The sequence below is a fragment of the Aedes aegypti genome, unplaced genomic scaffold (assembly GCF_002204515.2).
Source record: "Aedes aegypti strain LVP_AGWG unplaced genomic scaffold, AaegL5.0 Primary Assembly AGWG_AaegL5_hic_scaff_1381_PBJ_arrow, whole genome shotgun sequence".
NCBI classification, from domain to species: domain Eukaryota; kingdom Metazoa; phylum Arthropoda; class Insecta; order Diptera; family Culicidae; genus Aedes; species Aedes aegypti.
The window spans coordinates 15,742-32,326 of record NW_018734813.1 but is presented as its reverse complement, the minus strand read 5'-3'; the positions used below and the strand labels follow the sequence as shown (position 1 = coordinate 32,326).

At 38.8% G+C, this 16,585-nt stretch overlaps 1 protein-coding gene across 1 annotated transcript; it reads left to right on the top strand.

The window, feature by feature from the left end:
- Positions 1 to 288: 288 nt before the first annotated feature.
- On the top strand, positions 289 to 1,552 carry LOC110680432 (carcinoembryonic antigen-related cell adhesion molecule 1-like; the record flags this gene model as incomplete). The annotated part of the gene is made up of 4 exons (XM_021856229.1): positions 289 to 397; positions 486 to 662; positions 728 to 841; positions 1,290 to 1,552. Coding segments are annotated over 4 exons (525 nt in total), but the record flags the coding sequence as incomplete, so codon positions are not given.
- Positions 1,553 to 16,585: the final 15,033 nt, after the last annotated feature.

Here is a 16,585-nt window from a genome sequence, read left to right as displayed (position 1 = left end):
AATTATGGTGCCAAACAGTTTGGCCACCTGAGATGTCATTTATATCATTATGTCAGGGAAATCATTTCACAGTTATCAACTGCGAGCTTTTCTTGCCAACTGAACATTTTTGCATTCGTATATCGTTTGGCGAATGGGTACAAAGATACTCTATACATGAAGCTCACACTTTTGTTAAAAAATGACGTCGTTTCTAACATTAAGCTCAAGTTTCAACCGTTTAACAGTTGTTTCGAACTAGGTTATTCCGGTAATATAACATTTTTCTGTTTTTTTCTCTCATTCCAGGAATGGCCACTGCAAATCAAATACGTACAGCTGAGGGACGCTGGTCCGTACGAGTGCCAGGTCTCAACGCACCCTCCCACGTCAATATTTGTTCAACTGGACGTGGTCGGTAAGTATCCGCCATCAAATCATTCCCATTCCTGTAGCATAAACATATTTGACATTGAACGCGCCATGTTTTGATTTACAACTCACAGAGGCCAAAGCGGAAATATTCGGCCCATCCGACAAATACCTGAAGCCGGGCTCGACACTACGGCTCACCTGTCGAGTGGTGCAAAGCAACGAGCCCCCGTTGTATATCTTTTGGTATCACAACAACCGTATGATCAACTACGATGTCCACCTGGGTGTAAATGTGTCCACCGAAGCCGGTAAGTTGTTGGCACCAACAATTGAAAAATTGCTGAAATTGTTTTTGGTTTCCTGTATTGTTTAGATAATCGCTTTTCGGAACTGGTGATAACGCATTCCAACACCCTCAACTCGGGAAATTACTCCTGCGTGTCCAACAATGCGGTGGCAGCCTCCACCTATGTGCACATTTTGAATGGTAAGTGAATTCGGGATTGATAAATCGTCCATTTGCGTGTGAAAAATGTAAATGTACATTCAGCTAAACATTCCGATACAGAACAACTTAAGTCTATTGATAGACTAGCATTCGTCAAAAGTCGTTCATTCATTCATTTCATATTTATCAATTGAAAATAAGTTGAGACTACTTTATGGTCCAATTTGCGCTTAAATATCTCCGATTATATCTTTTGTTATATAGAGTTTTTTAAATGTTGGTCTAGTTTTGGCAATTATTTTCATAATTATTTTTTGTCATTGAGCACACTTACAAACTGCCTGATATGGTTTAGAAATGGTATGATTCCTTCGAACATCGGTCACACATTCGTAAACATAGATCACAATGCACAAAGGACTTAAGCAAATAAATATTGTTAACAGCTTATCATTTTGCACCCTCTTTTCTCTTTTCAAACAAACAGGTGAAAACCCAGCAGCGATGCAACACGGTGACCACGGCAATGGCGTCCTGGTGGGGACTCATCTCCATCTGCTGGTGACGGTTGTAACATATCAGATCATCAACTTGTTATTGTGTGCACATTGAACATAATTGTAGAAAATAATATTAATAAAAAAAACCGAGGGACCCATCACCCTGGACTGATGGAAGAGACACCCAAATGAAAGGTACGGTGGGGTACGGAGGTGCACAGATGTGTAACAAACAAGAAAGCAAACAATTTATAGATAAATATTTATCGATGACAGAATACGGTGGTCGATAAGCCAACAACGAGGGGCAACATTTGCTACTGAAGAGAATCGACGACGACCGAATCTACAAATGGCAGCCAGTGGCGAAAGGAAAAATCGTGTCCATTCGATTAAGAGGGATAAAGGGAAAATCGTGTCAACAACGCAAACAAATTTAGTGGCGCACCGTTTTCAAGCATTGTGAAACGCGTTTCGCATGGGAAGTGAGCTGAATTGGTGAAAATCCCAAAACAAAAATGTTCAATATGCAAATTGGATTGCACAAGTTGATTTTTTCATGATGATTTTTATATTAATTGGTTTTTATTATATTGTTGTACCTATTAATGGAATAAATATATTTTGGGACGTATCATAACAACTTTTTGGATTATTTCAACTGCAACTTATAAAACAGATACCGTAAAACGGTGTATCTTTGTTAATGCTGCAAACTTGAATTATGTAGGGTCCATATGTTATTTAACAAAATAGCAACATTTCTGTTAATCAGTTAAATAAAATGAATACAATATAGAAAAGTGTATGTAGGGGGAGATCCCCCAGTGCCAGACAGCACCCAATACCGGACAAAGTCGAAAAATTGAGAAATCATGGTCCAATCAAGATGGTGTATAAGAAGAAATGAAAGCTATTATGGAGACTAATGTTAACGTAGAATAACACATCCTTGAAATATGTATGCCTTTTAAAAAAAGTAGAAAAGTTTGAAAATCTTAAAAAATTTGACGTATCACCTTAATTTTGAGCCTATTTAGTAAATATGTTGAATATGAAAAAATACTTTGGATCACGCAAGCATGATCGAACATAATCCTAATTTGATAGTATGACTGTATTTTGTACCATAATTGAACTAAATATAGACAAATTACAATTTTTGTTAAGCGACTCCTGTCCCCCAGTTTCAGACAGCTTGATTTGTTATATGATGTCTTTGTAATTATTGCACCAGTGTCTCAAAATACATTAATTTTTCATGTATTCCGTCGATCATGGTATCAAACATGCAATAAAATGAAGAAGAATGAACATTCAGAACAACATTGTAAAATGTGATATTTTTTTCATCATATATGAAAGAAGTTTTTGATGGACATCTTGCAAACCAAGAAAATCTCAAATTGTTCTTGTAAATGTTGCAAATGCATTGAATTAACAATTTTATACTATTCCTATAGTAAACACATTCGATGATGTTCAAATTTACAGAATACGACTCATTTCCAGATCGTGTCCGGTATTGGGTGCCACCTTTCAAGATCGATCAATTTGGTACTAAAATACATCATCAAAATTCAATGTCAAAATTCATATTTATATTTTCAAATTTATTTTTGTACACTATAAACATGATAATATTTATCATAAATGGGTAACACGAGCACATAAAACCAATATTTTTAGACTTATGAATTTAGTGGCTTAAGTGTCCGGTACTGGGGGATCTCCCCCTATAACATTTTTTGTTATGTTTTTGTTACACACTTGTTTTTTAACGCGGAAGTTCTATCAGAAGCTCAACGCAACCCACAATGGCTTCGTGTAGCGGGCTGAGATATGAAGGGATAAGGATGAAAGCATCTAGTTTAGACAGACGAACGTGAGATGATCGAAAGGTGAAAGCAGTACTTCGATGAACAACTAAATTGTGCCAACTTGTGCCATCGCCATATTTGAGCCTATTTCATCATCTACCCGATAGGACAGGAAAGGGAAGGGAAAATGGGAGGAAATAGGAGTGGGATCCCTTGAAGAGGGAAGATCGCATAAGCTCCATACCACAATGGGTTCGAACAGCGCCCTAAAAAGGGCACTGCAAAACGCATGAGCGTAAAGAGAGCCTATAGCTCATTACTACAGCGGGATAAGAATAACACAATGTGTTAAAGATTCAGGCTTATGAATTCAGTTTCAGTTTAAGGTGAAGATGAATCGAAGCCACAGTTCAAATTTTCAAGAGCACGGATCTGTAGAACCAAACATCCGTTTGAGCTGAAAACCTTATCGATTGGTCACCACCAGCTAGTGACCAATCGATTATGTTTTCAGCTTATACGGATATTTGGTTCTCCAGATCCGTGCTCTTGAAAATTTGAACTTTGGCTTCTATTCATCTTCACCTTAATAAGTGTTTACCAAGTAAGGTACCCCGGGGCAAGTGAGAATACGGGGTAAGTGGGGCGTTTCATCATAGCTCACTTAGGAAAAGTTTTTCATGGGAGTATTCTTTTAGAAAGTTAAAGATTCAATGACAAGGAATGTATTTTAGTTCTAAACATATTGTTATTTTATTTCCATGTGGTTCATGTAACAGTTGTCAGTTCAGCGCCATTTTCAACTTGCAGATAATTGTGTTACGTTTTCACGTCTAGCATTACTCACAAAAAATAAATGTGTTATAAATCGAATTCTAATTATTCTTTATTTTTAATTTATGAAAAACGACTTCAATTTGAAACAAACACGAAGATTAAATTTGAAATGTATCATGAGAACGATTAACTTTTTTATTTTATTTGAGCTTAATTTGTTATTTCTACCAAATTAAGTGTGATGGAAACAATTCCACCCCCATTAAGTGGTTTCTGCCTTAATAATAACAAAACATATTTATAATTTCGTCAATTTACACAGTGTAACAAAAATGACAATTTTGCGTGTCTCAGGATCAAATTATGTGTCCTTTAGTAGATTTGGGTTGCTAAATCTGATGCCCATTTTCAGAAATGTTCCAAACAGGTCACAATTTTTAGCTACAGGTCACCAAAATTGTATAAAAAGACTGGTTTTATTAATGTTTACGTGAGATTTATAGTACAATTTATCAAACTTTTTTGGTCCACAAAACATGCAAAATAGGAACTTTAAACTTTCTTTTTCAAATATAATTTGATTGAAATTGCATGATTCAATTTTCGGATTAAACCGATTTTTTTAACATGCTGCAGTCTCCATATAAAATTCTTCGTTTCTCTTATATCGCAAAATACCAATAATTTTCTAAACCATCAAAAAACAACTTTCCCGTATCGAAAATATAATAAACTTTGATGAGAAGAATTGTTATACACATAAGTTTTGGGATTCTGTAGCAAATTAAGCAAATAAATTACCGTACAAGCTGGCAAACTTGCATGTAAGTTGGCTGATAGAGTCAATTTTCGCATTTCTGAAAACGATAATGGATTCAGCAACGCTTAATTAAGTGAATAAGCGATATTTTGGTGCTGGAGACAAAAAAAGTGTTCCACAGTGTTATTGATTGTTTTATGCGCTACATTTTAATTAACAACTTATAAATGATATATTTTGAACATGTTTAATTCCTCTTTACGCTTTATTTGAGGACTTTTCAGTTAAATTAAAATGTGAGGTGACATACTATTAAATAAAGGTTTTCTTCCCTAAACGTTACGTTATTTTATGGTTGATCCCTTATGTACATCAAATATGTACTTAAAATTAAAAATCTATGATTTATCAATCCCATTATTGTAATGGTTGACTTACTGATGTGGATTGACACATGAAACTGGATGTGTCCCACTTGCCCCGTTTAGCGAGGTAGCTGCGTCCAATGGCTCATTTTAAAGCTTTTTTCCAAGTTTTTTCACCAATTTCGAAAATTATTCGATCAGTTTCATGCAGACACCAGCAAATATGTTGCCAAAATGTGATTGTGTTGTTAAATTTGAAAAATATTGACAATTGAAAATTTAATTGAACAATTTGTTGGAACTATCGTTTTTTTCGTTCCACTTGCCCCGCGGTACCATTAATTGAAATCACATTTGCGCAAAAACTGGACAGTAACATATCAGGTGATACGAAGCTCCATAATCGGAGTTACAACTATCACACACAAATGAGTTATTATTTGTCAAGAGATAGTTGAAGTCAGCAGATAGCCATTGCGGTAAACGCGCAGCTATTCAGCATGACCAATGCTGAGGGTCGTGGGTTCGAATCCCCGCTGGTCGAGGATCTTTTCGTAAAGGAAATTTTCTCGATTTCCAGGGCAAAGAATATCTTCGTACCTGCCACACAATATACACATGCAAAATGGTCAATCGGCAAAGAAAGCTCTCAGTTAATAACTGTGGAAGTGCTCATAAGAACACTAATCTGAGAAGCAGGCTTTGTCCCAGTTGGGACGTAACGCCAGAAAGAAGAAGATAGTTGAGTCAGCAGTGGCCTGTCAACGCTCTGACCAAGAGACTGCAATTCTGCTTTGACAGATTTATTAAATATTTCGCCACCCTTGAACATGGCTCAGTAAATGTACAATTTTGTTTTGACGGACACGACTCCTAACTATTCCAATATTGCTTGTGCTGAGTAACCGCCAAGTATCGATCTGAAGCTTCACCCACACTTTGAAAATTGGCATAGTTGGCTCAGGGCCAATAAAGTCATGCAATGCTCCATCGCGAGCTAGCTCATCAACCATTCCTTTTTCAGCGATGGATGAATGACCTGGTACCCATACCAAGGTTTACTGGATTGACTGAGTTTAGTTCCTCAATTTGAGTTCGACATACGATAACAAGCTTCGACCCTTGAGTTGGCCGAAGCAAGAAGCATTCATGACAGCCTGACTATCAGAACAGAAGTATATTGACGTTGTCCATTACGTGCTGTTGAAAGCGCTGAGTGCACTCCACACCAAAAGAGCAAAATATTTCCGTCTGAAAAACGGTGGCAATGTCTACTCAGTGAATAAAACAGTTTCAGCCTGAGCTCACGAAAATATACATCAGCACCAGCTCTACCTTCAAGAAGGGAGCCTTCTGTGTAACATACTATATTTTTTTATATATCTTTCCAAATAGCCAGACGTCCACTCCTCCATGGAATTGTGTGGTAAATGTCCTGTAAGGAAAGTGCAAAGAATTGTGATATCACTTGGAGCAAGGATCATTTTGTCCCAATTCATCAAAAGTGGAAACAACGAAGTGTGTATAGATCTACGATTCACTGGATTTTCTCTCCAGTAGATCCAGTACCCATAAACGTTAAGAGCAAGAAAGTGCTTCTTGTTTAAGATGTATGTGTAATGGCGCAACGTCGAGAGGAGTTTCGAGTGCTGTGGTGGGATTCATGGAGAATGCACCAGACTTCGCCATCAAGCTTATCCTTTGGAGATGGCCCAGTTTTGATTGGATTGTTCTCATTTCGGCACTACACAAGACATCCATATGCCAATATTGGTCGAACAAATGTTGTGAAAATCTATTTGATTGGAGGGTATGATGTCCCAAGATTGACTACCTGATTCGCAGGCATTGACTGAAGACCATGGCAAGCTTTTTTGACTTCTGAAATCATGTTTGTAAATATTTGAACCAAAAGAAGTGAAGGTCGAGTTCCATCGCGGTTTTATCTTTCCGTACAAAAATGTAGATGTTTTATATTGGCGACACCAACTATCGACTATCTGAACAGCACTTTTGCATCAGGTCAAATAGGGTGCTTATGCGCGTACCAACTATCAATGCTAGATAGTCGTCGGCAAATCCATAAGTTGGAAAACCGCTATGATTGAGTTGCCTCAATAGCGGTATTGATACGATATTCCAGAAAAAGTGGTGACAAGACTCCTCTTTGGGGGCATCCGCAAACACTCAATGTTCGAATCGCTGCTTGACGCAATGTCGAGAAGAGATGTCGGTTTTGAAGCATTTGATGAATCCAATTGGTAATCAATGTAGGTAGCCATGGTTTCGTGCGCTTCCAATTTGGCATCGAAAGACACGTTATCAAAGGCACTCTCAACATCCAAGAAAACACCCAAGCAGGATTGCTTCTGAGCGTATGGTTTTTCGATATCGTTTAAAACTTTGTGTTAAAGAGTTACTGTGGACTTTCCAGATTGGTAAGCAAGTTGATTTACATGAAGAGGCATGTTTGCCAAATAAACATCACGGATGCGATGATCGATAATGCGGGCTATACATTTCAGAAGAAAAAAGGTTTTGACTGATTTGTCTTAAACTCATCGCTTCTTCATACGATGCTTGTCCTCCTTTTGGAATAAACTCTACAGTAATATCAAGTTAGAATCAGGGAATATACTCGGTAGCAAAACTGCTTACAAGTAGCTTTTTCAAAACATGTTTGATAAACTCAAAAATAAAAAAAAACTCAAAACAAATTTGATAAACTCCAAAAATTTTTTGGAGAAGAACAAGATAAATCCCAACTTCTCCTAGAGATATGAAAAGAGCAAAGCTGTGCCCATTGAATCGATTCAGTAGTTACGATACCACGAGCCTGTCGAGTTTGGGATACTTTAACCAGCTACACTTGTGTCGGAAGGGACCCAGATAGCCGTAGCGGTAAACGCGCAGCTATTCAGCATGACCATGCTGAGGGTCGTGAGTTCGAATCCCGCTGGTCGAGGATCTTTTCGTAATGGAAATTTTCTCGATTCCCAGGGCATAGAGTATCTTCGTACCTGCCACACGATATACACATGCAAAAAATGGTCAATCGGCAAAGAAAGCTCTCAGTTAATAACTGTGGAAGTGCTCATAAGAACACTCTGGAAGCAGGCTTTGTCCCAGTTGGGACGTAACGCCAGAAAGAAGAAGAAGACTCATGATATCATGAGTGTTTTCAATTGCCGTAACAAATAAAAAGCTTGAGCAAGATTCGAGCCAAGAACCTTCTGATTGAGAGTCCCGTATCATACCACATTACCATGATTGTGGTTCTGGACTCCTGGTATCATGACCTAACCAAACCAAACCAACAAGAAACTTCGACCCATGCATTGCAACCTGGGTACATGCTATGCTAGCAAATCGACAGATCTCATCTGAGCTGAGTGATTCGCGCATTACTGTAATGGCTACAAGGGGATGCCCTCAAGGGGGAGTACTATCTCCCTTATTGTGGTCATTAGTGGTGGACGAACTGCTAGATAGCTTAGAAAGAAGGGGTTTTGAAGTTGTTGGATACGCAGATGACGTAGTCATTATTGTACGAGGCAAATTTGACAGCGTTATTTCATCAAGGATGCAAATTGCTCTCAATCACACACTCTCCTGGTGTCAAAAAGAGAAACTAGGAATAAACCCTTCAAAAACAACAATTGTACCGTTCACAAAAAGACGAAAGGTACAACTCCACCCTCTTTTCTTGAACCAAATACAATTAGTTTACTCAAATGAAGTCAAGTATCTTGGCATCACACTTGACGCAAAACTAAATTGGAACACCCATCTTCAAAACAATCATAAATAAAGGTCTCAATTCACTCTGGGTTTGCTCAAAGACCTGTGGTAAAACATGGGGTCTAAAACCCAGTATGATCATGTGGATCTATAAAACAATCGTTCGGCCTAGAATAACCTATGCGTCCCTTGTTTGGTGGCCTAAGACAAAGGAAGCTACGGCTAGAGCTAAGCTGAACAAAATTCAACGTACTGCCTGTATTGCCATAACCGGTGCAGTTCGTAGTACCCCCTCGTTTGCCCTAGATGCTATACTCAATCTGCCCCGGCTGGATCAATTCATAAAGCTGGATGCTGAGAAAAGTGCTCTTCGGCTAAAACGATCAACAGTCTTACTGTCAGGGGACTTAACAGGTCACCTCAGTATATTAATCGAATTTTCGATAAATCCTATTGTTGAAAAATGTAGTGACTGGATGGAAAAAGTGGTAAACTATGACTCGCCATTCACGGTGGTCTTTCCTTCTCGTGAGGAATGGGAAGGAGGTGGACCCACCATTTCACCGGGATCTATTAGATTCTACACAGATGGTTCAAAAAATGAATAATTTGACAGGGTCTGGAGTATACGGACCGAAAACCAAAATCTCTGTCTCTCTTGGACAGTGGCATACAGTATTTCAAGCAGAAGTCTATGCAATCAAGGAATGTGCGCAGCTGTGTCTGAAAAGAAATTACAGACATGCCACCATCTGTATTTTCTCTGATAGTCAAGCAGCGCTTCTTCTCAAACTTGTGTGGGAATGCATTCTTGCACTGAAATCCCTAGCTGAACGCAATCGAGTTAAACTATATTGGATCCCAGGACATACGGGTCTAGAGGGTAACGAAATTGCCGATCAGCTAGCAAGGAATGGATCAACCAATATGTTCATTGGTCCAGAGCCATTCCTTGGCATTTCAAACTCTGCACTTAACACGGAATTGAACAACTGGTTGTTCGGTCAAATTCAATCAAATTGGAATACAGTTTCCAATGCGAATCAGTCCAAAAGGTTCGTAACAATAAACACGACACAAACACAAAAACTTATAGGTCTCAACAAAAGGGATCTCAGAACATACATCGGTCTAATAACTGGTCAAGCCCAAGCAGATACCACTTATACAAGATCGGTGTCGTCCAAAACACAAATTGCCGTTTCTGTGACGAGACGGACGAAACCTCACAACACCTTCTCTGCTCTTGCAGTGCACACATCCATCGTAGGTTCAAAATATTTGGCAAGCACTACTTACAGCCAGCTGATATTTGGTAGAGATGGTCGGGTTTCGGGTTTTCAAACCCGAAACCCGACCCGAACCCGAACCCGACGGGTTCGGGTCGGGTTCGGGTTTGAAAATTTAAATTTTTTCGGGTTCGGGTTCGGGTCGGGTTTGAAGGCTACAAAATTATCGGGTACGGGTCGGGTTCGGGCTTGAAAAAAGTCGGGTTTAGTTGGGTTTGGGTCGGGTTTGGTGAGAATGGTGAACAGAGTAACAACCTAAAAGCTTCCTATGCATCAGAAACGATGAATTTAAAATCTTTTCAAACTCGGGTTCTACTCGGGTTTTTCTTAGAAAACTTTTTCGGGTTTCGGGTCGGGTTCGGGTTTGAACAGCGAAAATTTTTCGGGTTCGGGTCGGGTTCGGGTTTGCTTTTCAATTACAGTCTCGGGTTCGGGTCGGGTCCGGGTTTAAAGAAATAAAATAAGTCGGGTACGGGTCGGGTTCGGGTTTGAAAAAATGTGAAACCCGACCATCTCTAATATTTGGAACGCATCCCCCAGGGATGTGGTTAGCTTTATTAGGCTGATCACGCCAGATTGGGGGAACTACAACACTGCAACCTAGGACTTCTGCCCATCAATGGCAGATGGTTCAAAGTTCAGTCAAATGCGCAAAGTATTCCGGAGGCACATTTGCTACTGGAAAACATTGTGTACATAGAGTAATAGGGTATATCACAATAGTCCTAAAAAAATGGACGCAGTGATCCCACACCCGACAGAAGAAGAAAAAAAAAAAAAAAAAACCAAATTATGAATTTCGTGATTTCAGAATCTGATTTTTTCGGTGTACGTGTCTGGAAGCGCACGAAATCAGCTGATCCGAATCACGACATCAAGGAAGAACATTGGCTTGAGGCAATATGCAGATCAATAATAAAGCTACATTTTATCGATGGTATCAGCAAACAATCATCCACTCAGAAAACATGGCAGCGAATGAATGCCTTAAGAGGAAAAAAGACGCTTTTCTGGTATTCAACTAAGGGATGGTACACAAATTATGTCACGCTAAATTTCGACTTTTTGGACCAAAGTTTTAATGTGTATCTATGTGAATAACAATAACAGTGATACCAGAAGTGACAAAAACATATTCAAAACAGTGTTTAAAGTTTCGGCATTGCTTAAGTGTCCGGGTAATGATGCATCACGGTAAATCGAAGCACAAAACAAGTTATTAATTATGTCTGCTACGTTTGCTGGCATGAAATTTTACTCAAAAGGCAATTTATGCTTCGGTATGATGCAAATGCAATAAATATTTTTTTTGCTGAAATATTAATGTGAAGGGTTTGAACGGCTTTCGTTTGATTGATGTAAACAGTGATGCCACATTCACAGATTTATCTGTATTTACACAGATTTTTCCTGTTTTTGCCTACACACCAATGGAAAATCATGCGGGCCTCACTTTATAGCATATCCACTATTTAAAAGACTTCCTTTATCCACGTAAAGCAAAAACTTCTCGATAGCTATAATCCGACCAATTTCCAAAGTAGGAGCAAGGTCGAAAGATGGGCAAAATTTTCGTCCCATCAACTTAACTAGCTGCAAGTTAAAATTTGATTGGTATTATTTTTTTATAAATTACTAGTGGTCCCAGCAAACTTCGTCTTGCCATCAAGTAGGCTGCTGAAAGCCGTTGTGAATCGTCCCATACAAAAAGACAGTTCCGTTTACTTTCGTTTTTTTTTTGGCTTTCCCGGTGAATATCCTGGAACTTTTATACACACAAACACGTTGGAACCCTTGACGAACAAAATAGAGAAAGAATCATCCAAACATGCTGACCCGTTCGTAAGCCATTTCGTGACATACAAACACCATTCCATTTTTATTTATATAGATAGATAGATTCTATATGAATCAATTCACTCGTATACAATGGCTGGAAATGTATTTCCTACTAGAGTGGAGGCTATTTACGCACTTGGCACGACTTTTTCAAGCTTTCTACAAAATGTTGATGAAAATAAAAAGAAAAGTATTCAACACGGAAACATGGGATCTTTGGATTCAGAATCGAACACTTTACCACTGCACCATCAAGTGATAAATGACGGAAATGCGATTTTTTGCCAATATGAATGCAAGCTTTATATACAGCAGCACTGGCTTCGATACTCTTCGTCACTTTTTCGGCTGTTTGGGCACGTCAGGAGTTAATCATCAATGTTAACTTTCTTTTCCCGATCAGCCTAGATAGCCCCGTAGTGTCGGTAGCGGTTGTTTCAATTGGCTAAGAATTAACACTACGGACTGCCTGTTCCGCTAGTAAAAGTCCACCTTACAGATGACCCCTAATTCATGTGACTTTAAGCTTACCGTGCCTAAGAATGAATGGTTAGGGGGGTCTAAATAAAACCTAACCGCAAACGGAGCCTGTGGAGTACCAGGGCGCCCTCTACAGTATAGCACTTCCTGTGTTACCCGGAGCAATGGTGCAGGTGACCTTGTGTTTCTCCGAGAAAATCGGCTGCCGTTCTTCAGTCTCAAGCCTGAGCTAAATAAGGGTGGAATTATTAATACGTTGAAATTTAGTTTAAATTTTCACCTTTATAGTTTCGAATTATACGTTTTACACAGTGTATTCTGTGCTTTTCGCCTTTGGCGACTTTTAAGAGATGCCGATCTGGTTTTTTTCGTGCTTTGGGTAGTGGCTACGGTTAGGATAGCTTAGTTTGACCTATCTTCAGCATAAAATATCAGCAACGATCAATCTTTGTAGACTCATGCAAATAGTACAGTTCACGTGGCGCTAGTTCAAAAAACTTACTTTTGTGAACTTTTTTTCTAGGTAACCTTTTGGACCCAGTTTTTGCTACTTTCAGAAAAAATGAAATGGCAAACTCGCGTTCCATGTTTCGTGCATACGTACTCGTTAATAAAGCAATCGTTGCTACACTCATTTCTGAGTTAACCAGAGATGTATGTACTGTCACAATTGATATTTCTATTGGTGGCCTCAATAGGAAATACGTCTTTCGTTTTATGGTGGATTAACCACATGATGAACCATCCCCAATGGATGATTTCAAACGAGTTGTCGTTCACTGTCTATGAAAAGGCCTTCTGCTGGTTGTGGGCAGTGATACTGATACTCATCACATAATCTGGAGCAGCTCAGATATTCAGTCTGATGGAATGCTTAGGTAGTTCAAATCTTGGATTACTTATTGTAGGAAATCGCCCAACCTTCATGGTATCTGCTAGAGAAGAAGTGTTAGACTTAATGCTCTGCTCGAACAGAATCAGTCACGAGTTGACGAATTGGCATGTATCAGATGATGAATCATTATCTGATCATCGCTACATCTCTGTATGAACATATGAATGTAAATTCGCAAACTTTGCATTTGTTACATTGGTTATGACCGAATTCCATGGATTCTCTCCGTCCATTGGAAATCCTAGTGATTTGGATGTTTTCCACTTCCGGTGAATAGGGACACAATTATCCTTGCTTCGAGTGATCTCACAATTGCTTGTCACTTTGCATATACAGTATTGGACAAAACATTTGCAACTTTTTCGATTTTCCATACAAAATGACCAACTTTGGTAAGCTATATCTCAGTTATTCATGGACCGATTCGAATGAAATTTTCACAGAACCTCAGATATAACTTGAATTTTAACATATATTTTAGAATATTTTTTCCAATCACGAGTGTATGAGTAATAACGGTTTAACTAAAGTGTAATTTTTGACGAAAAATTCAAAACGATTTATCTCAATATCTGATAGCCTTACACAAAAACTGTCTTCAGCAAACTTGTTCATCTCGTTGAAAACTATAACTTTGCTGAAGATACCATGAAGATATTTCTTCAATATGTTTAATTATGTCATTTATAAAAAATCGTCAAAAAATTCCCTTTAGTTAAACCGTTACTACTTTTAAACTTGTGGTTGGAAAAATCATTCGAAAATATATGTTAAAATTCAAGTTATGTCTGATGTTTTGCCAAAATTTCATTCAAATCGGTTCATAAATAACTGAGATATAGCTTACCAAAGTTGGTCATTTTGTATGGAAAATCGAAAAAGTTGCAAATGTTTTGTCCAATACTGTAGGTAATGTTCCTCACAATTCCCTTCGCGGGACGAGTGGATGATTCCAATTACTTGGTAAACACTTATTAAGTGAAACTGCTTTCAGAAACCGGAATCTTCATGGCATTCTGTTATTCTTAACCAGCTGTGGTAATGAGTTATAGGCTCATGCGTTTTGCAGTGCCCTTTTTAGGGAGCTGTTCGAACCCATCGTGGTATGGAGCTACATGCTCTCAATTCGCTTATGCGATTTTCCCTCTTCGAGGGACCCCACTCCTATTTCCTCCCATGTTTTCTTTCCTTTTCCTCTCCCATCGTGTAGAGGATGAAATAGGCTCAAATATGGCGATGGCACAAATCTCCCAAATGGCGGGGAACGTACCTCTGGAGCCGGCCTTCTGATACCTGATACCAAAGACAAATTAAAGACCCCGATGTCCCTTGCAGTTGCCCAAAATTTTATGGCTCATAAGGTAATCTAGAATGCCGTGAAAAAGTATACTGCGATCTGTCAAACTTGGGTACCTTTTGTACTTCCGAGGGACCAAATGCAGTACTAGAAGTGGTACACAATCTGAGCCCGAGTGTGACGGACCTGCTGATACTGTCTTCGATACTCTTCGTCACATAATACCAAGCATGTGTGTCAATTTTATCTAAGTTACTGTTATTTGATTTGACGATGTTCTGGATTGATAAACAATCTGTCCGTTCTGACGCACATTAATCTACGATACAATGTTCCCTGGGAAATGGGGGAGGGACGTTTCGCATAAAGACGTTTCGCATAATGGACGTTTGGCATAAAGAGAATTATATGCCTTCTTTAAAATGCTACCTGTTCTTATATGAAACTGCTTTATGCGAAACGTCCATTATGCCAAACATCCGTATGCGAAACGTCCTCATGCGAAACGTCTTTATACGAAATGGGTCACCCCTCCTGGGGAATGCAGCCATGCACCGAGCATTCGGCGAATTTTCGGCAATGCAGTCTCAAGGCCCAAACGCGGAACGGCAACGGAAAGCGGAACCGGTTCGCCAGCATGAACTATAACATGCTTGTCGACTCTGTGTCGGTTCACGTACATGTGCTGACAGCTCAATCGAGATGGTGTGTTCCGCTTTCCGTTCCCGTTCCGCTATCATTGCGTTTTGGACTTTAGGGTTGCATTGACGAAAAAATCCCCACTTGCAAGACATAACAGTCGAAAGCATCAAAAGGAGAACCGACCATTGTGGAATGGAATTGTTTATTCAATTGTCTTTATTAATATATTAACGAAATGAATAAATCATGCTAAAAAAACTAATATTCATATCTTATATGATATTTAGAGCGAGTGACTTTTACGATGTTATCTCTATTATTATTTTCTGTTTTTACATACACCCTTTGATACTTCCAGAAAGACCTAAAGCTCACTTCCCAAATTATTGACTAGTTTATTTCCTTCACGAGGTTTGCTTTCGACCAACTGGCTAGCTCATCATACAGTCATGAAATTTACAGTCTGGTAAAATTGGATTCGTGTGCAATGCAAAAATTATCAATCAAGTCACGTGTTGGGACATACACAATGTATTGGATGTTTTCAATAATTCATTTAATTTCGTAACGGTTTATAAATTCTCGTTGTTTTTTTAATATTATATTAAATCCAAATGATTCAGTTAAGTAAATCATTTTGACAATTAAAAAATTATTAAAACATCTTCTTCTTGCCAGCTTCTCAGCTTAGCGTTCTCATGAGCACTTCCCCAGTTATTAACTTAGAGCTTTCTTTGCCAAAGTTGCCATTTTCGTATATCGTGTACCAGGTACGATGATACTCTATGCCCAGCGAAGTCAAGGAAATTTCCATTACGAAAAGATCCTGGACCGACCGGAAATTGAACCCAGACACCTTCAGCATAGCTTCGCTTTGTAACCGCGGAGTCTAACCACTCGGCTAAGTGAGGCCCCAGAGGAAAGCCTAAGAGATTATTTTGCAGTAGGCTATTGCTTTGCAGGAGTCATGATCCGGTTATCGGTAAAACTACTCATCAGACTGTGAATTTAGTCATTCTTCTTCGTAGCGTTGCATCAATGAGCCGGTGAAGATAAAGTTGTAGAGAAATAAAAAGGAGTCAAAATGAAATGTCACATATTGTTTGCCTATGGACAAAACATTACATTTTACAAAACGAACTGTGCTAGTAGATAAATAAATTGTAATTCCCTCTATTGAAATGAATGAATGAAAAACCATTCTTCCGCAACTGTTAAACCCAATACACAAATGCTGTACCCTACCGGGAAACAAAAAGACATCAAACATCAGAACTACAATTTTACTCTACTACTACATAAGAGTTAACAAACTCGACACTATGTACAGTAAATCAACGGAACTTTCATCCCGTCTTTGTATCGTTTCCGTCACGGT